Source organism: Varroa destructor, unplaced genomic scaffold (assembly GCF_002443255.2).
Source record: "Varroa destructor unplaced genomic scaffold, Vdes_3.0 BEIS01000005.1, whole genome shotgun sequence".
NCBI lineage: Eukaryota > Metazoa > Arthropoda > Arachnida > Mesostigmata > Varroidae > Varroa > Varroa destructor.
In genome coordinates, this window is record NW_019211458.1 from 32,753,607 (window position 1) to 32,769,900 (window position 16,294).

Genomic DNA, 16,294 nt, shown 5'->3' on the forward strand with positions numbered 1-16,294 from the left:
AATTAGCTTAAATAGACACACATCGCTATATCGCACCGGCTAAACACCTTGCGTTCCTGAAGGCGTAATCAGTTTCGATTCCTGAGCTGATCCTGGTTCAAAAAATGGCATAACAGGCATTCCTTTGGATCATGCTCTCCTTGCTCCTTTGTACCTGACCCCCCACAAACGGCCAATTCTGCAAGTTAAAAAGTGGTGCGGAAATTCATCGGGAACACGGTCAGATCGGGCTTTTCAATTGACCTGTTATTTACAGACCTGTTTCAACAGGTGCCGGTGGAAACAGGGGGATTACGTTGGCAATAGCCTTCGTTAAGCCGTCGTTCATTTACCGTCCTCTCCATCCTTCAAGCTGATAAGCACATTTTCTACCTCCTATATATATATATATATATATATATATATATATATATACGTAGAGCATGATAAGGGTGCACGATTTAAAATTAGACCTGTTTTAATCTTCTAGAAAACTAATCAAGTACAATAGTTGAGAAGGTTCACCTAAATAGATGTATCAACATGAGATCGACACCAACAACACGGCCAACCAGCGTTATTAATGAGCTCAACCTTATAGAGAACTCTTTCGATATACCCCGGAAGCGATAGCTACAGCAAGAACGCGTATCCAGCAGAGGAAGCAGACGTGCAACTGACGTGCGTGACCACGTACGCACGAACTTCCATCACCATCAGCCACCATTAGCACGGCAACCCGACTGGTGGCGCCATCACAGCTTTTGACGCAAAATACGGCCAGCTGATTCGCTATCCGTTCGAGCAAGTCTATTTATGTACTTTAGCGTGTGTTTGTCTGTTGACATGTTGCCCGCCCTGGACGCCACGGGCATCGGCGACCGCGCATGTTCAGTGTCTTGATTCGGAAGAGCATTAGTGAAAACAAAAAGATGATGGAGACAAAGGAAACGCGCAACGAAAATGCCCCGGTCGGAAAGATAGACAAGGGAAAGCCTGTTGCACATTAGGCTGAAAGTACTACAGTTGTCGACGTCTATAGCTAGCCAATTTAGCGATGCTTAAATGTCGCTATATTGCTAATGCATAGAACACACATCAAGGAGCTGACGGAAGTTACCAAAGCCAATCGTTTTCACGCAGCAGACCGAAGAAGCTCCCTCTAACATGGTACGCATGGCATCCTTGCAATGAAATCATAGTCGATGATGAGCATATTCACGATATAGTTGGTACTGTCGCTTCTAATGGCGCTGATGAAGGTAAAGCCGGCACCTATGAAGTTTGATAAATAGTATTAGGTGAGAATCATGATTTGTTGCTTTCCTGTTTGGTTTGTTATTAACCCACAACTGAAAAGTCTATACTGGCGAACAGTAAGACGAATACCGTCCTCAGCAACTATGTTTTTGTCAGGTTGTTGTTGCCGTTGTTATTGTTGCTTCTTTATTCCAAGCACGCAACTGCATTCCAAGCTTCCGAGCGTGCCTCGACAACTACGCTAGCCTAACGCCAGAAGCCTAAATTGATGCATAAATCGATATCCCCAACGGTGCCTGAATGTGCCACGTTCGTACGCATCAACGATGCCCAAAATATCATCAAACCGAAGTAAAGCAACTTTCGACTTTTCAGTTCCTTAGCTTGTCTTTTCGACACTTGTAACACACCGTCGTTGAAAACCGTACACGTTTTTCAGGTACTTTTGGTTCATTGTCCCCCAATAGACCCCTGAAAACGCGGCTCAAAGTCGACTTGGTACGATCGTCGTACATTTATCTGAGAAAGCTTTGAACCAAAATTTAGAATAAAACTTCAAAATGGGCTTTAGTTTTGGATAACGATAAAGCCGGTAAGAACATATGCAGGTTAAAAAAAATAGGCAAACCAAAAGTACGTCTTGACGACATCTTCACGGGACTGCCACTTTACTCCCGATAAGTTTTCAAGTTCCGCCAAGTACGACAAATATCAAGCCACATTTAGTTGGTAATCAAATAGAAGAGTTCCGTTGGGTAGTCTTTGCTAAACGAACAAAAGCGTCGGCCATATTCCCGCTTGGCACACTGTTGGCATTCATCTTAGCCAAATGAGGGCTAGCGCCGTAGCGCTCTTCGATAACGGATACGACCGCCTAATCGCTCCCGATAGCCGTCTTAATTGTTCTTGTAAAGATGAACAATTCTCGCTAGGACTGGTATGCAGTTTCTGTCAGGAAATTAAATAGAGGTAAGTACAATTATCCTCGGTTACTTGGTTTGACGATTATACTGTAGAGTCGGAAATGATCCTTTCCGATCTTTCGAAGTTTCCATATAAAACTTGGATTCTTCCCAAAAAAATATGCGAATATAAATGCAACGTATATCTGAATTTGTGCGCTGGCTCGTACTTCGGCTAAGATTTTCGGTGGGTCGGTAAGGCGTTTTATAATAGATCATTGCTACTTGTTCAATTAAGTCGTACGTCTATTTGTACAGTTTGTAGATATATTTGTAGACGCAACAAGAACACCTTTGCTAAATGAAACATAGCATACGACGGATCTTTTTTTTTTTCTTTATTAAGGTGCTAAACCTTAATTTAACTTATACTACTAACTAAAATTTAATTAACCTTAACCAACAACAAACGCTTATCTTAGCGACGTCGACATGTTGAGCGGTCTTCTTACCTAATTTCCTGTTTCTCGAAAACATGTTCATCTGCATTTATGTGTCTCAAAAAAATAAAGATCCTCCAGATACGATATGAAGATTGTATTATTCCGCAGAGCAGTGTAGCTCACGAAAGTAACTATGTTTGTATCCATAAATGTAAATACGAGCCTTGGGAGATAGACAATGGTTCGATAACGTCAATGCCTGCACTTATTAATTGAGCAACTTTAGGAGTATGGCAATTTTCTAAATCTGTAGTTTTACATCAGCGATATAGTTCTTCAGTAAGCTCACCCTATTACTTAGAAAATACCTTCCAAGGGACACAAGTGCGGTCAAATTTTTTTCATTAAGGCCTACAACTTGTTTTTAGAGATCTATTGTTTAATGATGACTCTGATAACGTCAAGTCTTAGCTTCTCCTCTGTCTGAAAATATGAGCACCACGCAATCTCACAGTCGCTCATTTACGCGCTACGCGATTACGTAAGCCTTTCAGAGCTTAGCCATACTGACGATCTTTCGATATATCTGTATTCCCTGTTGGTATTATAAAATGAGCGTGTTAATGGCTATCTTTGTGTATCTGTTGCCAACGCATCGTACGCCAATAGTAATAGTTTGCCAAGTGGACAGTTTTGTTGTCTCCTAAAAATTGCATTGTGAAGAAATAGTCGCAGTCTTGCTGTATTTCTATACCTTCAAGGTTTCTCTATATTGCAGTTCCCTACAGATTCGTATCGCGCATACAGAGAACGTTTGAAGGGTCTTCAGTGAGCACAGGCGTTATTCGCTGCTGCCTTTTCTACATCATCGTCGTTGTCAGGCTGACGTTTCGTAAATCATCGGTTATAGCTGCGCTCGTTTCTAGCTGTGGTCAAACGTTGAGAAGTTAGCAAAGTCTATTGCGAACACGAGGTTTCCCCTCGATGCTAAGAAATAACAGACACGTAATACGATCGATAGAAACAATCATTGCAATCGTATTAGCAAAACATTACCGCTGGCTCAAAGGGACCATTCTGGACAAGATCAATGAATTGGGACAGCATATAGCGTCGAGTATGAACGTGTTCGGTCAGGACGCAATAGTCCAGATGTCCATTGTGATTGATCCATCAGTGATTGCTCAATCGGTAGCTTTGTCGTTCCAAAATGATGTGATATGATCATGCATGTAAAAGGAAAGAGTCAAGAAATAAGGAAAGGCCATTTGCTTTTGCGAAGCGAGAGACTCAACGACGTATCTCTAATGAAGGCTAACGAGATGTAAAGTGGACGTGTGTAGACAGCCAAAGGTAATTGATTACTGAACACGATAAGCAATATGAATCTTTTCTATACAATTTGGTAGACGCCTTGTACTTCAAGTGGAAGTTTCACTTATGGTCAATTATACGCCAGTCGTTTAGAGGACTTCAGTAGCTCAGCCCAATAGAGACAATGCGTCCTTTCTTTGAAGTGACAAAGTTTCCTGGACTTTAAGATATCGAGCAAAGTAACGCAGGCTGCATGAATAGTCTCCCGCTTTCGTTAATAAAAACTACCGGATACTCATTAAGAAAAAATCATTGCTTATTTAATGTTCTCCAGGTAATAACAAACAATTCGTACAATAGATAATTCTTATTGATGGGTCTGTAGAATTTAAGATCTAAATTATCGGGAAATAGTAGCTCGGTCTATACTTTTTATGCGGGGGCCCTCTGTGCCGATTAAATCGCGTCTCGCCGAGTAGTTTGTTAAGTGAAACAAAATGATTTTTTATTTACTTGCGTTTGCCGTGTAGTATAATACATCACATTTAACTCAAAAAACTGAAATAATAATGAAGAGATAAAAGCCAGCAACGAAATTAGGGGCAGCTCTAGCAGAAACGTAAGCGATCGCTAAGACGCACGCAACGAAATTATACATGAAGTCATGAAACTGGTTGAGGATGTGTATGTCTCCTCCGTGAGATTTTTCAGAATCACTCAAGCGTCAGTTAAACGTCACACGCATGTATGTATGCGAAACAATTATCGTCAGCCGATCCTGTAAGTTTTCTATCTCGGAGGAGACGAAAGGTACCTACGTGAACCTCATTTCCGGAGGCACCTCATACCCTAAACATGTTGGATCGTAGTTCCCCAGTTATTTACTGATAGTCACTATTTAACGTCGCGACAATATAACAAGCGCGACATTATAAAGTCTGCTTGATCTGCATCTCGTGCGTATATCCTGGCCAACTAACTTTAGCGGACCCTTCTAACTATAATATAGCCAAAGATGGCCACAGTTACTATTGGCTGGTCCGCAGCTACCACAGAAACCGTGTAGCATTGCATCGAAGCGCCTGACCATAGTACTACTGTTTAGCCTCTTCCGTGGAGAGGGTTACAGCAGATCGTTTAGCCTGTAAGCAAGGACAGAAAGAGACACCTGCTTTTCTGACCGGCGTCAGAAAGAGCAGCAGACAACAATAACAACAACGCCAGATGCTATGCATCAAAGAGCTTGTCGAAGGTGGTATCTGTCTACCTACTTTTCCTCTTCTTTCCCCTCTCCTCATTGCGTTCAGGCTACGTACGTCTAATTGCCAGTTCTTGTCAGCGCTCACTACTAAGCCCCGCTATGGTAGGCTCTTGCCTTTCGTCGTATATCATCAAACCATGACGTAGTTGTAAGTTGTCAACTGCAGCCATGCTTTGATGGTGAGCCCCGTTCTTCACAGTCTCTGGCGGCGTTATTTCTATTCTATGAAGCAGACAGGGGGCACAGGAGCAGACCTTTGTCACAGTGGTTAACGGCGTTTTACATGGGTATAAACAAGAACACAAGCGACTGCACTTATGCATAAACGTACCTAGACAAGCGAAGCGGCATTATAGCAGCAGCGGCTTTGTATAATTTCTGAACGACTACTTTCGGGCTTTTACAGCAGGCGACAGCTGAATCTGCGACGTTGTCATCATTCAATGGACCTGGTAGCAGCGGAACCCCAGGGACGTGCCATATTACGTACGTAAGATAATACAAGCAATGAAAGGCCATATTGTGATCTGAGTCTTAGAGTGGCGTACGGCGCGAAATCAGCCGTATAGAGATCTGAGAAACAGAAAAAGAAAACACAGTACCGCGTCGCACCATTCAGAGCAGGACGCATCGTATCGGATGTCTCTTCCGCTTCTTCATAAACGTTTTTTATCGAAGATTTACGACCAAATATAGAAGGACGATTTAAGAGCGTTATGTTGCACATTGATGATGATAACAATGACAATGGGGTCGAAAACACTTCATGCAAATAGAAATTTACTTGATTTTACAGGTACCGCAGACGGCCAATGTAGGAGCAAATCAACGCCATTTTTACAAAGCAGAGCGAGCACGTTCGTCTTGCCATCTGAATGTACATTAATGACAAACAAACAAACAAACAAACAAACAAAAATAAAACAACAGTCTAGCACCAATATCAAAGCAAATACTCTACTAATCAGGTTGAAGACAAAAATGTTGTGATCAATGGCAAATGGTTGTAACGAAGTGTGCCGGCCAATTGTTTTGGGAAGTGCACAGTACCGTATATATGCATTATTGATATCTTCTTTATCAGCAATATATGTACGTATACATGTAAATGTTTATGAAAGTGTTGAACATTATTGTGTGTGCAGTTTTTTTTGAGCGTGCATATTACTAACTACCACTTTGGCTGAAAACTATCAAAAATCGATGATACAGCAGTAGTACGACCGGTTGGTTAACAGAACGTCAACATTTTAAGAAGGCTGCAATTAATCGATGAGGTTTTTCCCTTGAGGAAATTTTTCGTCTTCTGCACCTGAGAAAATATTCACAACTTCTCAGAGATCTTTGATTCATCGGCGGATTTTTTTGGCAAAACATTACGAATCTTTAAAAGAGCAAAGTGAAGTCTTCACTGGTCTTGCCTGTGAGATTTGCTGAAGCAGAAAGTTGGCTCCGTTATCTTAGCTTGTATAATTTCGTATTTGGACGTCGATTGCTAAATGAATCCGTTACGATCTACCATCTATTTTATTAATGCCATTATCTGATTGCTTTCCTTGAGCATTTGTTTACGTTTATAGCACATATACGATAGGCTCGATCTATTCAGCCTTTATCAACACCGAGTCAATTCGAATATCCACGAGAAGAACCAAGGGCAATTGGTTTTTCGTAAGCACCATCCATATTTGATTTTTTGGAAACTAACGGCGTGGAAAACATTTCGCAACTTCTACATTATTATCATCACGAGTTTCTATCATGATTAACATCGCCGGGTACAATTTATGGCTTGGCAAGGGGCCAGTCTTGTTTTTCTCGTTAAATTGCTTCTGTTGAGTTTAAAGAATCTGCTTTATCGATGACTGAAAAGCGCTGAGATGTTCGCGCAGCATTGATCGTCTCCTTATGACCTTTTACTTAAATGATCGATCAGAAGAAGCGTTTCCTCTATTAGCCGACGGTCGTTCACAAAACTGATGGGACTGTTATTACTGACACAAAGTTCTTCAGAAGCAAGTTGACATCGATCAGAAGCAGATTGCGGTGTTTCTCATTGAGAAACTGGTCAACTTTGTTCCGCTACAGTTAAAAAGAAAAATGTGAAGAGAAAGTTGCTCAGAGCTAGAACTGCCTTCATGTTCATTCTGTCGGCACAAGGCAGAACGATCCATAAAAATATATATAAACTTATAAAGTTGGCCCATAAAACCATCTGAATCCAGGACAATTCACCTATGTGTACCACACTAAATAGCGTTTTGTCGTTAATGACGGTCCCATTTCTACTGGACTAATGCCTTTACCAACTACTAATGAGCTAAAAACAATCCGTTTTTCTTAGCACGATGATAACCATTTCTAATAAACTCGATCCAAAACTCCTTGGTATCTTCTCTGAGCGTTTGAAATATCGTTAGTCTTGCTCTCCTCAAAAGGATCGAGCTGTTATACGACGGCTGTACAAAGGAACACTGCTGGTCCATCTTACTGTGGAAGTGCCTTTTTGATCTAGGATACCACTTTGGATTTGGCCATTGGATTTTTTTAGTCCTATACAATTAGGTTAGACAAGCATTGCTAACTGCGCATGCTTGAGTCGTCCCGATTCCCTCTGAAGTAATCCGCACCGCATTATGTATGTGTGTGTCACCATCTCTTCCAATCCTCAAAACAGTTTTTGAATGCAAGTGTACGAATGGATTCTCACTCGGCCTTCGTTTACCATAGACTTCCTTAATCGCTCTCCAGCTTTTTCCTACAGTTTCTTTTGATCCTTGAGAAGAAAGCAGCTCCACAAAGAGCTATATATTATAGTGCATACGGCTTAAGCTCAAGACAACGCGGACATCGAGTTTCGCTGTGAAAGACGCGGAAGGAGTACCTTATGCAGGAACTAACGCGTTGTTCTTTCAAAATGCAAGCCTATTTTAGTGGGCAACATTATATGAATATGTTGAAACTTTTTCGCATTAATTTGAAATGATATTAGTAGCACTCAAGATAACCATTAGTAGAAGAAGACAATGGGAAAAAAATTTGGTTTTATCTGGATCTTGCGGTGCCCGTCCGCCTAGACTCGCCTTCGAGACGATACGCAAACGATTGTATTTTTATCCTAAAACTGATGCGTTCTCTTATCTGTAATGAGACGTTACAACAAGCGTGTTAAGGTTCTCCTGCCCTATTCCCTTGATTGTTTAATGGGTAACGTTCGTGCCTTCTAGTACACGTCGTGGTCTAGGTTTGAACCCGGGCATAGGCAGCCAACTTTTTTCTTGTGCTGGGAATTAGCCGTCTAATGGAATGCCTATCGGACGGAGAATGAATATCGGACGTAAAACCCGAGACACAGAAAAGAAAGATGCGGATTTTCGAAGTGGGTTAGTGACAGACCTGTATTTTCTAAAGAATCAGGGCTTGAAATAATTTCAACTATGAATTTCGACACGAGACAACCAAGCATGATTCGTGTGAGATGCCTGATTTTCCGGGCACTCTGAGAATGATGATTCTGCCACCTTTAGGACCACCTGTGCACTCGCTATTTACTTACAGCCTGTCCCCAATTGTCGTCTGCGGCATTTGCGCTATTTCTAGGTGTTAAAGTTCGTTATAGACAGTGCATGCTTATTGGTACTCAACTTTTACTGAAGTCAAACACAGAACAGAATGGATTATTACCACTATTTTACCCACAGCTCTAGCCACGGGGAAATACTGTTGCTTGTCTCGCTTTTCGATCGGCTATTTACGGTTAACTTCTTTTTTCACTGTGCACCCTCCCATCTGTCAGCTCTAAAGGAGTGTCGAATAGATTGAACGTAGTCACTGATTGCCAACTAGCTACCGCATTTTAGATTTCCAATTTGCCCCATAGTAAAAGCTCTATGAAATTCAAAGGTCACGACACACAATATTTCAAGTCGGTCATTATCACTGCAAATATGATTTCTCTCACAGCAGCCGTCCTGTATATCCACCTCGATATGATGATGCGTCCTTCCACTCCTTCCTTGCTTATGCCGCGTTGGTCACTTTTTAAGCTGCGGTCAGCTATGATGGCACCTAACGACAGGAAGAAAAATGATCACTCTGAACAAAGGTAACGCTGTTCAACATTTATCAGGCATATATTCCCATGATCGCGGACACGAAACAACTAATCATAGAACGCGCGCATACAAAATAGGCATACATACGTACGTTTATATCATGTAAAGGTTGTTTTTCGAGCGTCACCTTTTTTAAAAATGATTTCTCATTGTTAAAATGAAGGATACATAGTAACGGAACAAACTGGCGACTTCAGTGTATAGCTCACAAGCGAAGCTTGTCAGACCCGCCAATTCGTATAATTGAGACCAGGTCAGAGACTTATAATTGCAGCAGGAAATAATTGTATAATTTTTCTCTATTTTCAATGACTAAGGTATTTAGTTGACGTATATAGTTTTTGTGATCGATCCATATCGCCTTATGCACTTTATGATTCAACTTTTCTCTACTTATTATGCCGCTAATAGCCAGGAAGCATTCGTTGGTGCCACGAAACGCATAGATGGCCATAGAGGTGTTGTTTGGGAGTCGACGCAGAGCAAACGTAGCTGTGAAAAGACAAATGACAATGTGAAAGTGGATGTGGTCTTTTGTGTACTATAGCTGAACGAAACGGACACCTTGATTTTTTTTTTTTTTTTTTACCTAGAACAATGGATTAAATACATAGGCTCAATTGTAAGTTGTACAGGTTTATAGAGATTTGCGCAATTCTAAAGAAATTCATAACTTTAGATATGTATAAAAAGGAAAAAAAAAACAAACAAATCCATAAATAGATGCCGGCGTGCAGTGAATCAAACGGGGAAACCAAATGAAGAAGTTCCAGTGTACTGAACTAATAACAAGTTGAAAAAGCACAGTAGACCAACATACGTTTTTAAAAACTGAAGTTTTCGAGCACCGGAACGACGCAGAGACCCAACTTCTTTCAAAACGACGCGAGAACAGAACGGATTTACGCCGCTGGAACGAGAGCGATAGCTACAATCGGATGTCGCAATATTGTCTATTGTCTACAACGATAATGGTGTTTGAGTGAGAGTAAAGCGGGAAAATCATCCCTTAAACGGACGGTCGAATAGATCGTCGTCTGTATTAAGGCTCTGTGCAGTAGAGACACTGGAAGTAACGGTACAAATTCACAATAAACGGAAAAAACTTCGAGAATGTCCAACGCAGATATTAATCATGTACAGGGTCTGCCGATTAAACTCATATATTGATCGATCTGTAGAACGGCTGTTATACAAGCGATTCATGAAATCGTTTTGTCTTTTACCACGGTGAAAGTATAATAAAAGGGACCGTTTTGCCAACATGAGAAGTTTTCAAACAAAATAAAAATGTATTGCAAAATGTAATGCCTGTAACTTTGAATGAGATATTACAAAATACATTTATCTTTGAAATTATCCAAAAAAAAAGCTTACCAAGTGCACCAGAGAGCCATCTCTGAGTTCTGAATTAAGCGATGTATTTAAAAGAAAACAAAGAAAAATATGGTTGACTAGCAGACGTTATATCTTACCATGTGTTTTGGAGCCATGAATATCCTTACTGGAAGCATAATAATAATAATAATATCCCAGATGATAGTACCCCGCAATTAAAACGACCATCAACAAGCGCAGAAATCTTGTGCTCGTTATTTACCGTGATCGGGCTATAATTAGCCACAGGGTAATTGTTTGTTATGTATTTCAGAACAAAATCGTTGTCATTATATAGAATGGTATAACCGAGCATTATCAATACTTCAAAAAAATTATCAATTTTAGCTAAGTGGCAATAGTTACGTAGGAGACGAACTTGAACGGTCAGGTAACATGAGCGCTCGAGAAGTCCGTATTATCTCGTGAAAAAAAAGAGATTTCAACAAAGATTGCTTTCTCATGAGCTACATTTTAATAAAACTGTTAACTGATAATTACAGTGATTTATTACGTTTCATGTAAATACTTACATGTTGTTTGACATAAAAATCAAGGTTTACCTACAGCCTACCAGACGTGGCTGCCAGTCTTATTTTAGGGCCCTCTGATTCTGTCTATTACGCGCGATATATAATATATTGATCCTAAAGCTGAGCCCCAGTTATGCGCAACCATTCAGTTATAGAAAAAAAATTGTTAACTTAAGCGTGGAATCACCCTCTACGCTACGTCGCCTGAGTGAAAAATTCAGCGTGTCAATTATGTACAGTATGCAGCCCGTTGGTTGATAGGAATCAACAAACAGCTTACTCAGACTTTCGCTCAGGGTATACCTCAGGACTTCACTAGCAAACAGATTGTCAGTGTTTGCATCATCGATATTCCGCTATTATGATCAGGCAGCAAAACTTCAAAAGATTAACCCTTTGATAATGATCTGAAGTGAATGGTCCCATACTAAGCTGACCGATTTTGGGTTTGTTTACCCCTTTTCGCCAGTGGATATTCGTGCGTGAAGATTAGTGACTTATGATGCTGCAGCTGTTACTGCGTTCGTCATTGTGATCCCGCTGTCTCACGCCTTATGGTCACGAATGAGCAACACGATCTCCTCTGCTACTGCGGCTTGCTTCACATAAGTAACGTATGAAGGAAGGAAGGAAGGAAGCATGAGTAGGCGTGATCCTAAGACGATCTGTTTCTTCTTTGCATAACTCACTGTATCTCCGTATTACATGCACTCGTCGTGTCCCTCGAGAGTTCGTCTGCCTGTTCCTGCTTCAAGCTAGCCAGTAGGAAAACATGTTGCTTCTTTCGCAGGTCTCATGCGGTCAACGACATCTTCTTTCACGCACCGAACCTACCGAAAGCAACAAACCTGACCCATCCATTCTGCTCGACCGTTTCAAGGGCAACAAAAAGACGACCGCTGCAGCCATCAGTACCAAAGAACCAACGGATGCTTAGAAACCGTCGACTCATCAGCCTGAATTAACGCCGATAGTCTGTGAGCTCGTGTCCACAGATGAGGGCACACCTGGCACAACTTCGCTTGGAAGTCTTGGAATCACCACAATTAACGGAAACACATTTGAAATAGGCTTAGCTCAATAGGTTATCGATGCCGTCAACGGTGCAACTCAACAAGTAGCCGTGTGGTTCCGGCAATCGTATTAGTAAAGTAGCCGGAGGCCATACTCAATAAAATGCCGCACGTATTGCTTAATCTTAACATTACGTGGAAAGCTTACAGAGACGCAATACCAATTTACTGGTACATAAGGCAAACAGAACAAACATCTATACTCGATGGGGCATTTAAGCCATGGCACAAAATGAAATTATAGAATTTAGCATTACATCGATAGGTTGATTCGCTAGGTGTACCGTTTTCGGAGGATAAGGAATGAAAGCCTCGAGTCGGCTAAACAAGCAGAAACTTTATCAGTTTCTATTCGATCTTATCGTCTACCAGCCAGCCTTAAATTGTGCGTATTGATGACTTCAGATCTTAACCGCATCAAGCGTACACTGTCACCACATCCAATAAAGAGTTTTTGAACCAAATGTCATCTTGCACCTACATACTGTTACCATATGTGTACAAATTCCATATGGAAACGACACTGATACACCTGGTGGTATCGCTCATCGTACATAACCGAATAACTGTTCTAAAATAGATGTCTAACGATCTATCTCTAGACTGCGAATACGGTCCCGCGCCAAAACGTGACCACCACCACCCCCCGGCCCCCCCCTCTCCATACCACACAGTCATGGTTATCATTTATCTTGGACAAAAATGAGCATCTCACGAATCTAATACACCTATAACATTCATCGGATTAAATTATTTATAGAATTATCATCATTACACGTTTTTGTCTTGCATGAGGATGAATTAGTTCACTTTGCATACCTCAATAGTTTCGCGCTTTATGGAAAATTAAAGGGGGTTATGTAAATTCATCACCGCCCATCCGATTATTAGCGCTTCTTAACAAAAATACACAGGCAGACCACTATCTGTTGAAGTTGATAGCGGAATAGATAAAGGACAAAATATTACGATACGGCCCGACCTTTTCCTATGGCTTTCTATGTGTTCGTCAAAATCATGCTTGGGATTTAAGTTCAACTATAGCATTTGCAGCTGCTTTTTTATTTCTAGTAAAACATATTGTAAAGTAGTGGCGATACAGATATTATTTAAAGAAAAATGTCGTTTCCGGTACTCCTCTCGATTTGCGTTACACACATCGGTATACGTCTGCGCAGATGACCATGAAATACGGACGTTCCGACCGAACATTCACATAGAGTTTCTCAATAGTCGTCGTAAAAATCCGTCACGTTACAAGGCCGAAGTGCACATTTTGAGTAATAGGGTCGGCTTGGCGAATCCGATGGATCACTAGGTACATATACCTTTCGCATATAATCCCGCAGGATATTTTTAATCAACAGCCGTTAAAATTGTGCGCGTGTGTAACCTAACAGCGGTACTTCTGTAGCATTAATATCACATAGTCGTCATTTTAAAGTTGGGTCACAATTGGGGTTTATGTTTAATAAACGACTTGGCTTGCCCGATCCTTTGACAACTTGATTCTGTGATGATTGCTTGAAGGTGTGACAGAATTCGTTCAAAAGGCCATATTGGCTTTTGAATAGTGACGGAGGAAAGAGCGGCTGCGAAGTAGAAAATCGGAATCCATATCCTAAAGATCAACAAAACAAATTATATTATTCTAACGTCGACAATCGAGGCGCGTTGTATGAGTAGCCATATATAGTTGTTCTTTCTACAGGAGCTGGGTCGATTATGACCGCAGCGATACGAGGCAAAATTCTATTCAAAGATGACTTTTAAATAGAGATACTTTCAATAATGTGTGTGGGCTTCGGCTTGTGCGAAAAGTCATTTCATTACCACTAATCGGCTTAAATCGAGTTGAACATTATTGTTCCATCATTTACTATTATTTAGTAATAGGGTACAGTCGTTTATGGTCAGCTAGAGCAGTTCGTGCATGCACACACACACGACAGACGAACGCACGCACGCACGCACGCACGCACATACACGCACGCACGCACGCACATACACGCACGCATTACCATCGAAGCGAGTGTAAGTCATTTGAATACGCAGTCGTTACTGTTATGCATGTTGATGATAGTGATTACTAAGAGCATTATCGGATAATCCCCCAAATAGCCGCCGCCGCCATTAATAATACATCGTCGCCATTTCCGCATGTTTTCGAAGATTTTTTGCATTGTAGTCTTATTTAGCCAGCCGTCCTCTTATATTTTATCTGTCGCACTTTTTAATCGAACAAACAAAATAAACATATAGTTCAATCGTATATAAAAATTCAGAGCCGTTGCTCTAAAAATGGGCCTTTTTTGGTACAATCAGGTCATCTGTTGCACTCACGGCATCGTCTTGTATCGCTGCAAATTTCATCGGGAATGCCATTTGCCTAAAAAAGAGAACGAAGGAGTGATCGGAACAATCGGATAGTTCATGACTAGATATCATCGTCGCTATGGATTAATGAAAAATTCAATACATTTAGTACTGCTTGCATCTTACATACCTTGAAAAAATCTGCCCGTGCCATACACATAAAACTGACAGCTGGTCATCAGATAAAGTATATGACATCGTGCTGCAAATACTACCCTATAACCAATAGTCTCCGTTTAAAACCTAACTAGTGTAAGTATATGTATATGTATATGTATATATATATATATATATATATATATGAGTTTAATGCGTTTAATTTGGATATTGGATGGCGAAGGAAGACCACTAAGAAAATATTCGTCTAAGTGCAAAAATAGAACGTGCCTATTTTTAAAACGTTCCAATCTTTTCATTATAGATAGATACGACTTTTTTTTTTTTTTTTATTGAATTCAGTTCCCAAACAATACGATAGACACATGTTACAGCATAAAAAAACTTCTTCGTTTTGTTGTCGCTGACACAACGGATATTTTTGCTATCTTCGAGAATGGGACCGTGCAAAATATCAACAATTCACAACATCGCCATAGAAGGAATAACAAGTCAGAACGCTGAGAGTGGCACTTTCGCGCAACAGATAGCACCGACGCCATCTCAACTGCCGTTGCCAGCCACTTTCTCCCCTCTGAAAAAAAGAGGGTTTCCTCTTGTTTCTTTTTTTTTGTATCTGTTTTCACTCCTTTTCTACTTTCACATATGTTTTTTTAAACAATTCCACTTTATCGACTCCTCGCTTCTGCCACCGATGACGCCTTCAAATATGACCACAACTAAACGCTTCGCCGATGTTTTTGACCTCTGTTACGACCGTTTCTGTAGCTGCCGCAACGACGAAAATACTATGATTAGGTTAAATCTTCTGTTGTCGAAATGGCAATCCCGCAGAGGAAAAGGTCGGCAGAAGTTTCTTACAGTTCCATAGCGCAACCAGATAGTTATTTCGGTGTTAGCAAGCTCGGTGGCAAACTGCTAAGTCAGTAAAAAGGACACACGAAGCATATGCTCCGTAGCGGCACTTGCCTAAAGTGACAGTCGGAGCCTATAAGGTCATACATTAGAAACCTTGGACAATCAATCCAGGTCAGAGTAAGAGGTAGTACAAGTCATTCCACTGTCCACTACCGTAAGAATATTGAGATTTTTCTACGACAAACACGCGTTGCAGGTATTTTTTACTGAGCTCAGTCATATTGCCTGGCTTACATTTTGTTACGTTACCAATACGTTAACAACAAAGTATGAACTCCACTATCTACATCGCTGCACAAGGCAGTGGTAAAAGTGTCAGGCTTGCCACAATGAACAGTTAGCGCTAACCCAAAACGTCCTCAAGGGACGCACGCAGTAAGGCCAGCGCTACAACTATCCATAAGACGTCCAATAGATCTTCGCTGCTTGATCTTAGTGTTAGAGCTGATCTACTGTCAGTCGGCGCCGCGCCATAGGGTAAGCCCACAAATCGAAACTTCTTACACAGGAGCAATTCGATCGGAGGCTGCTATCAGACATTGCCGTAGAGGAACCTGCTTATTCTTGTAGCCTCATCAGTTTTTGGTCGCAGACCGACCCAACTTAGCTCTTTGCCTCGGGCAAAA

At 41.0% G+C, this 16,294-nt stretch overlaps 1 protein-coding gene and 1 long non-coding RNA gene across 6 annotated transcripts in view; one reads left to right on the forward strand and one right to left on the reverse strand.

The window, feature by feature from the left end:
• Positions 1-16,294, reverse strand: part of LOC111252104 (uncharacterized) — a 126,623-nt gene that overhangs the window by 45,201 nt on the left and 65,128 nt on the right. Inside the window, exon 2 of one of the 5 annotated variants that reach the window (XM_086990807.1) lies at positions 9,143-9,227. The exons of 2 other annotated variants lie outside the window; for them this stretch is intronic. Coding sequence is in view for 1 of the 3 variants with exons in the window: in XM_086990799.1 (XP_086846925.1) it covers positions 5,491-5,510 (20 nt within the window). In the remaining 2 variants the exon portion in view is untranslated. Of the gene's footprint in view, positions 1-5,490; positions 5,526-5,943; positions 6,023-9,142; positions 9,228-16,294 lie in introns of those variants that run through there. 2 more of the 5 variants (XM_086990806.1, XM_086990799.1) reach the window with 2 other exon arrangements.
• Positions 756-6,292, forward strand: LOC111252106 (uncharacterized). The gene is made up of 3 exons (XR_002674108.2): positions 756-1,149; positions 5,566-5,645; positions 5,956-6,292. It is a non-coding gene; the product is annotated as an uncharacterized LOC111252106 (long non-coding RNA).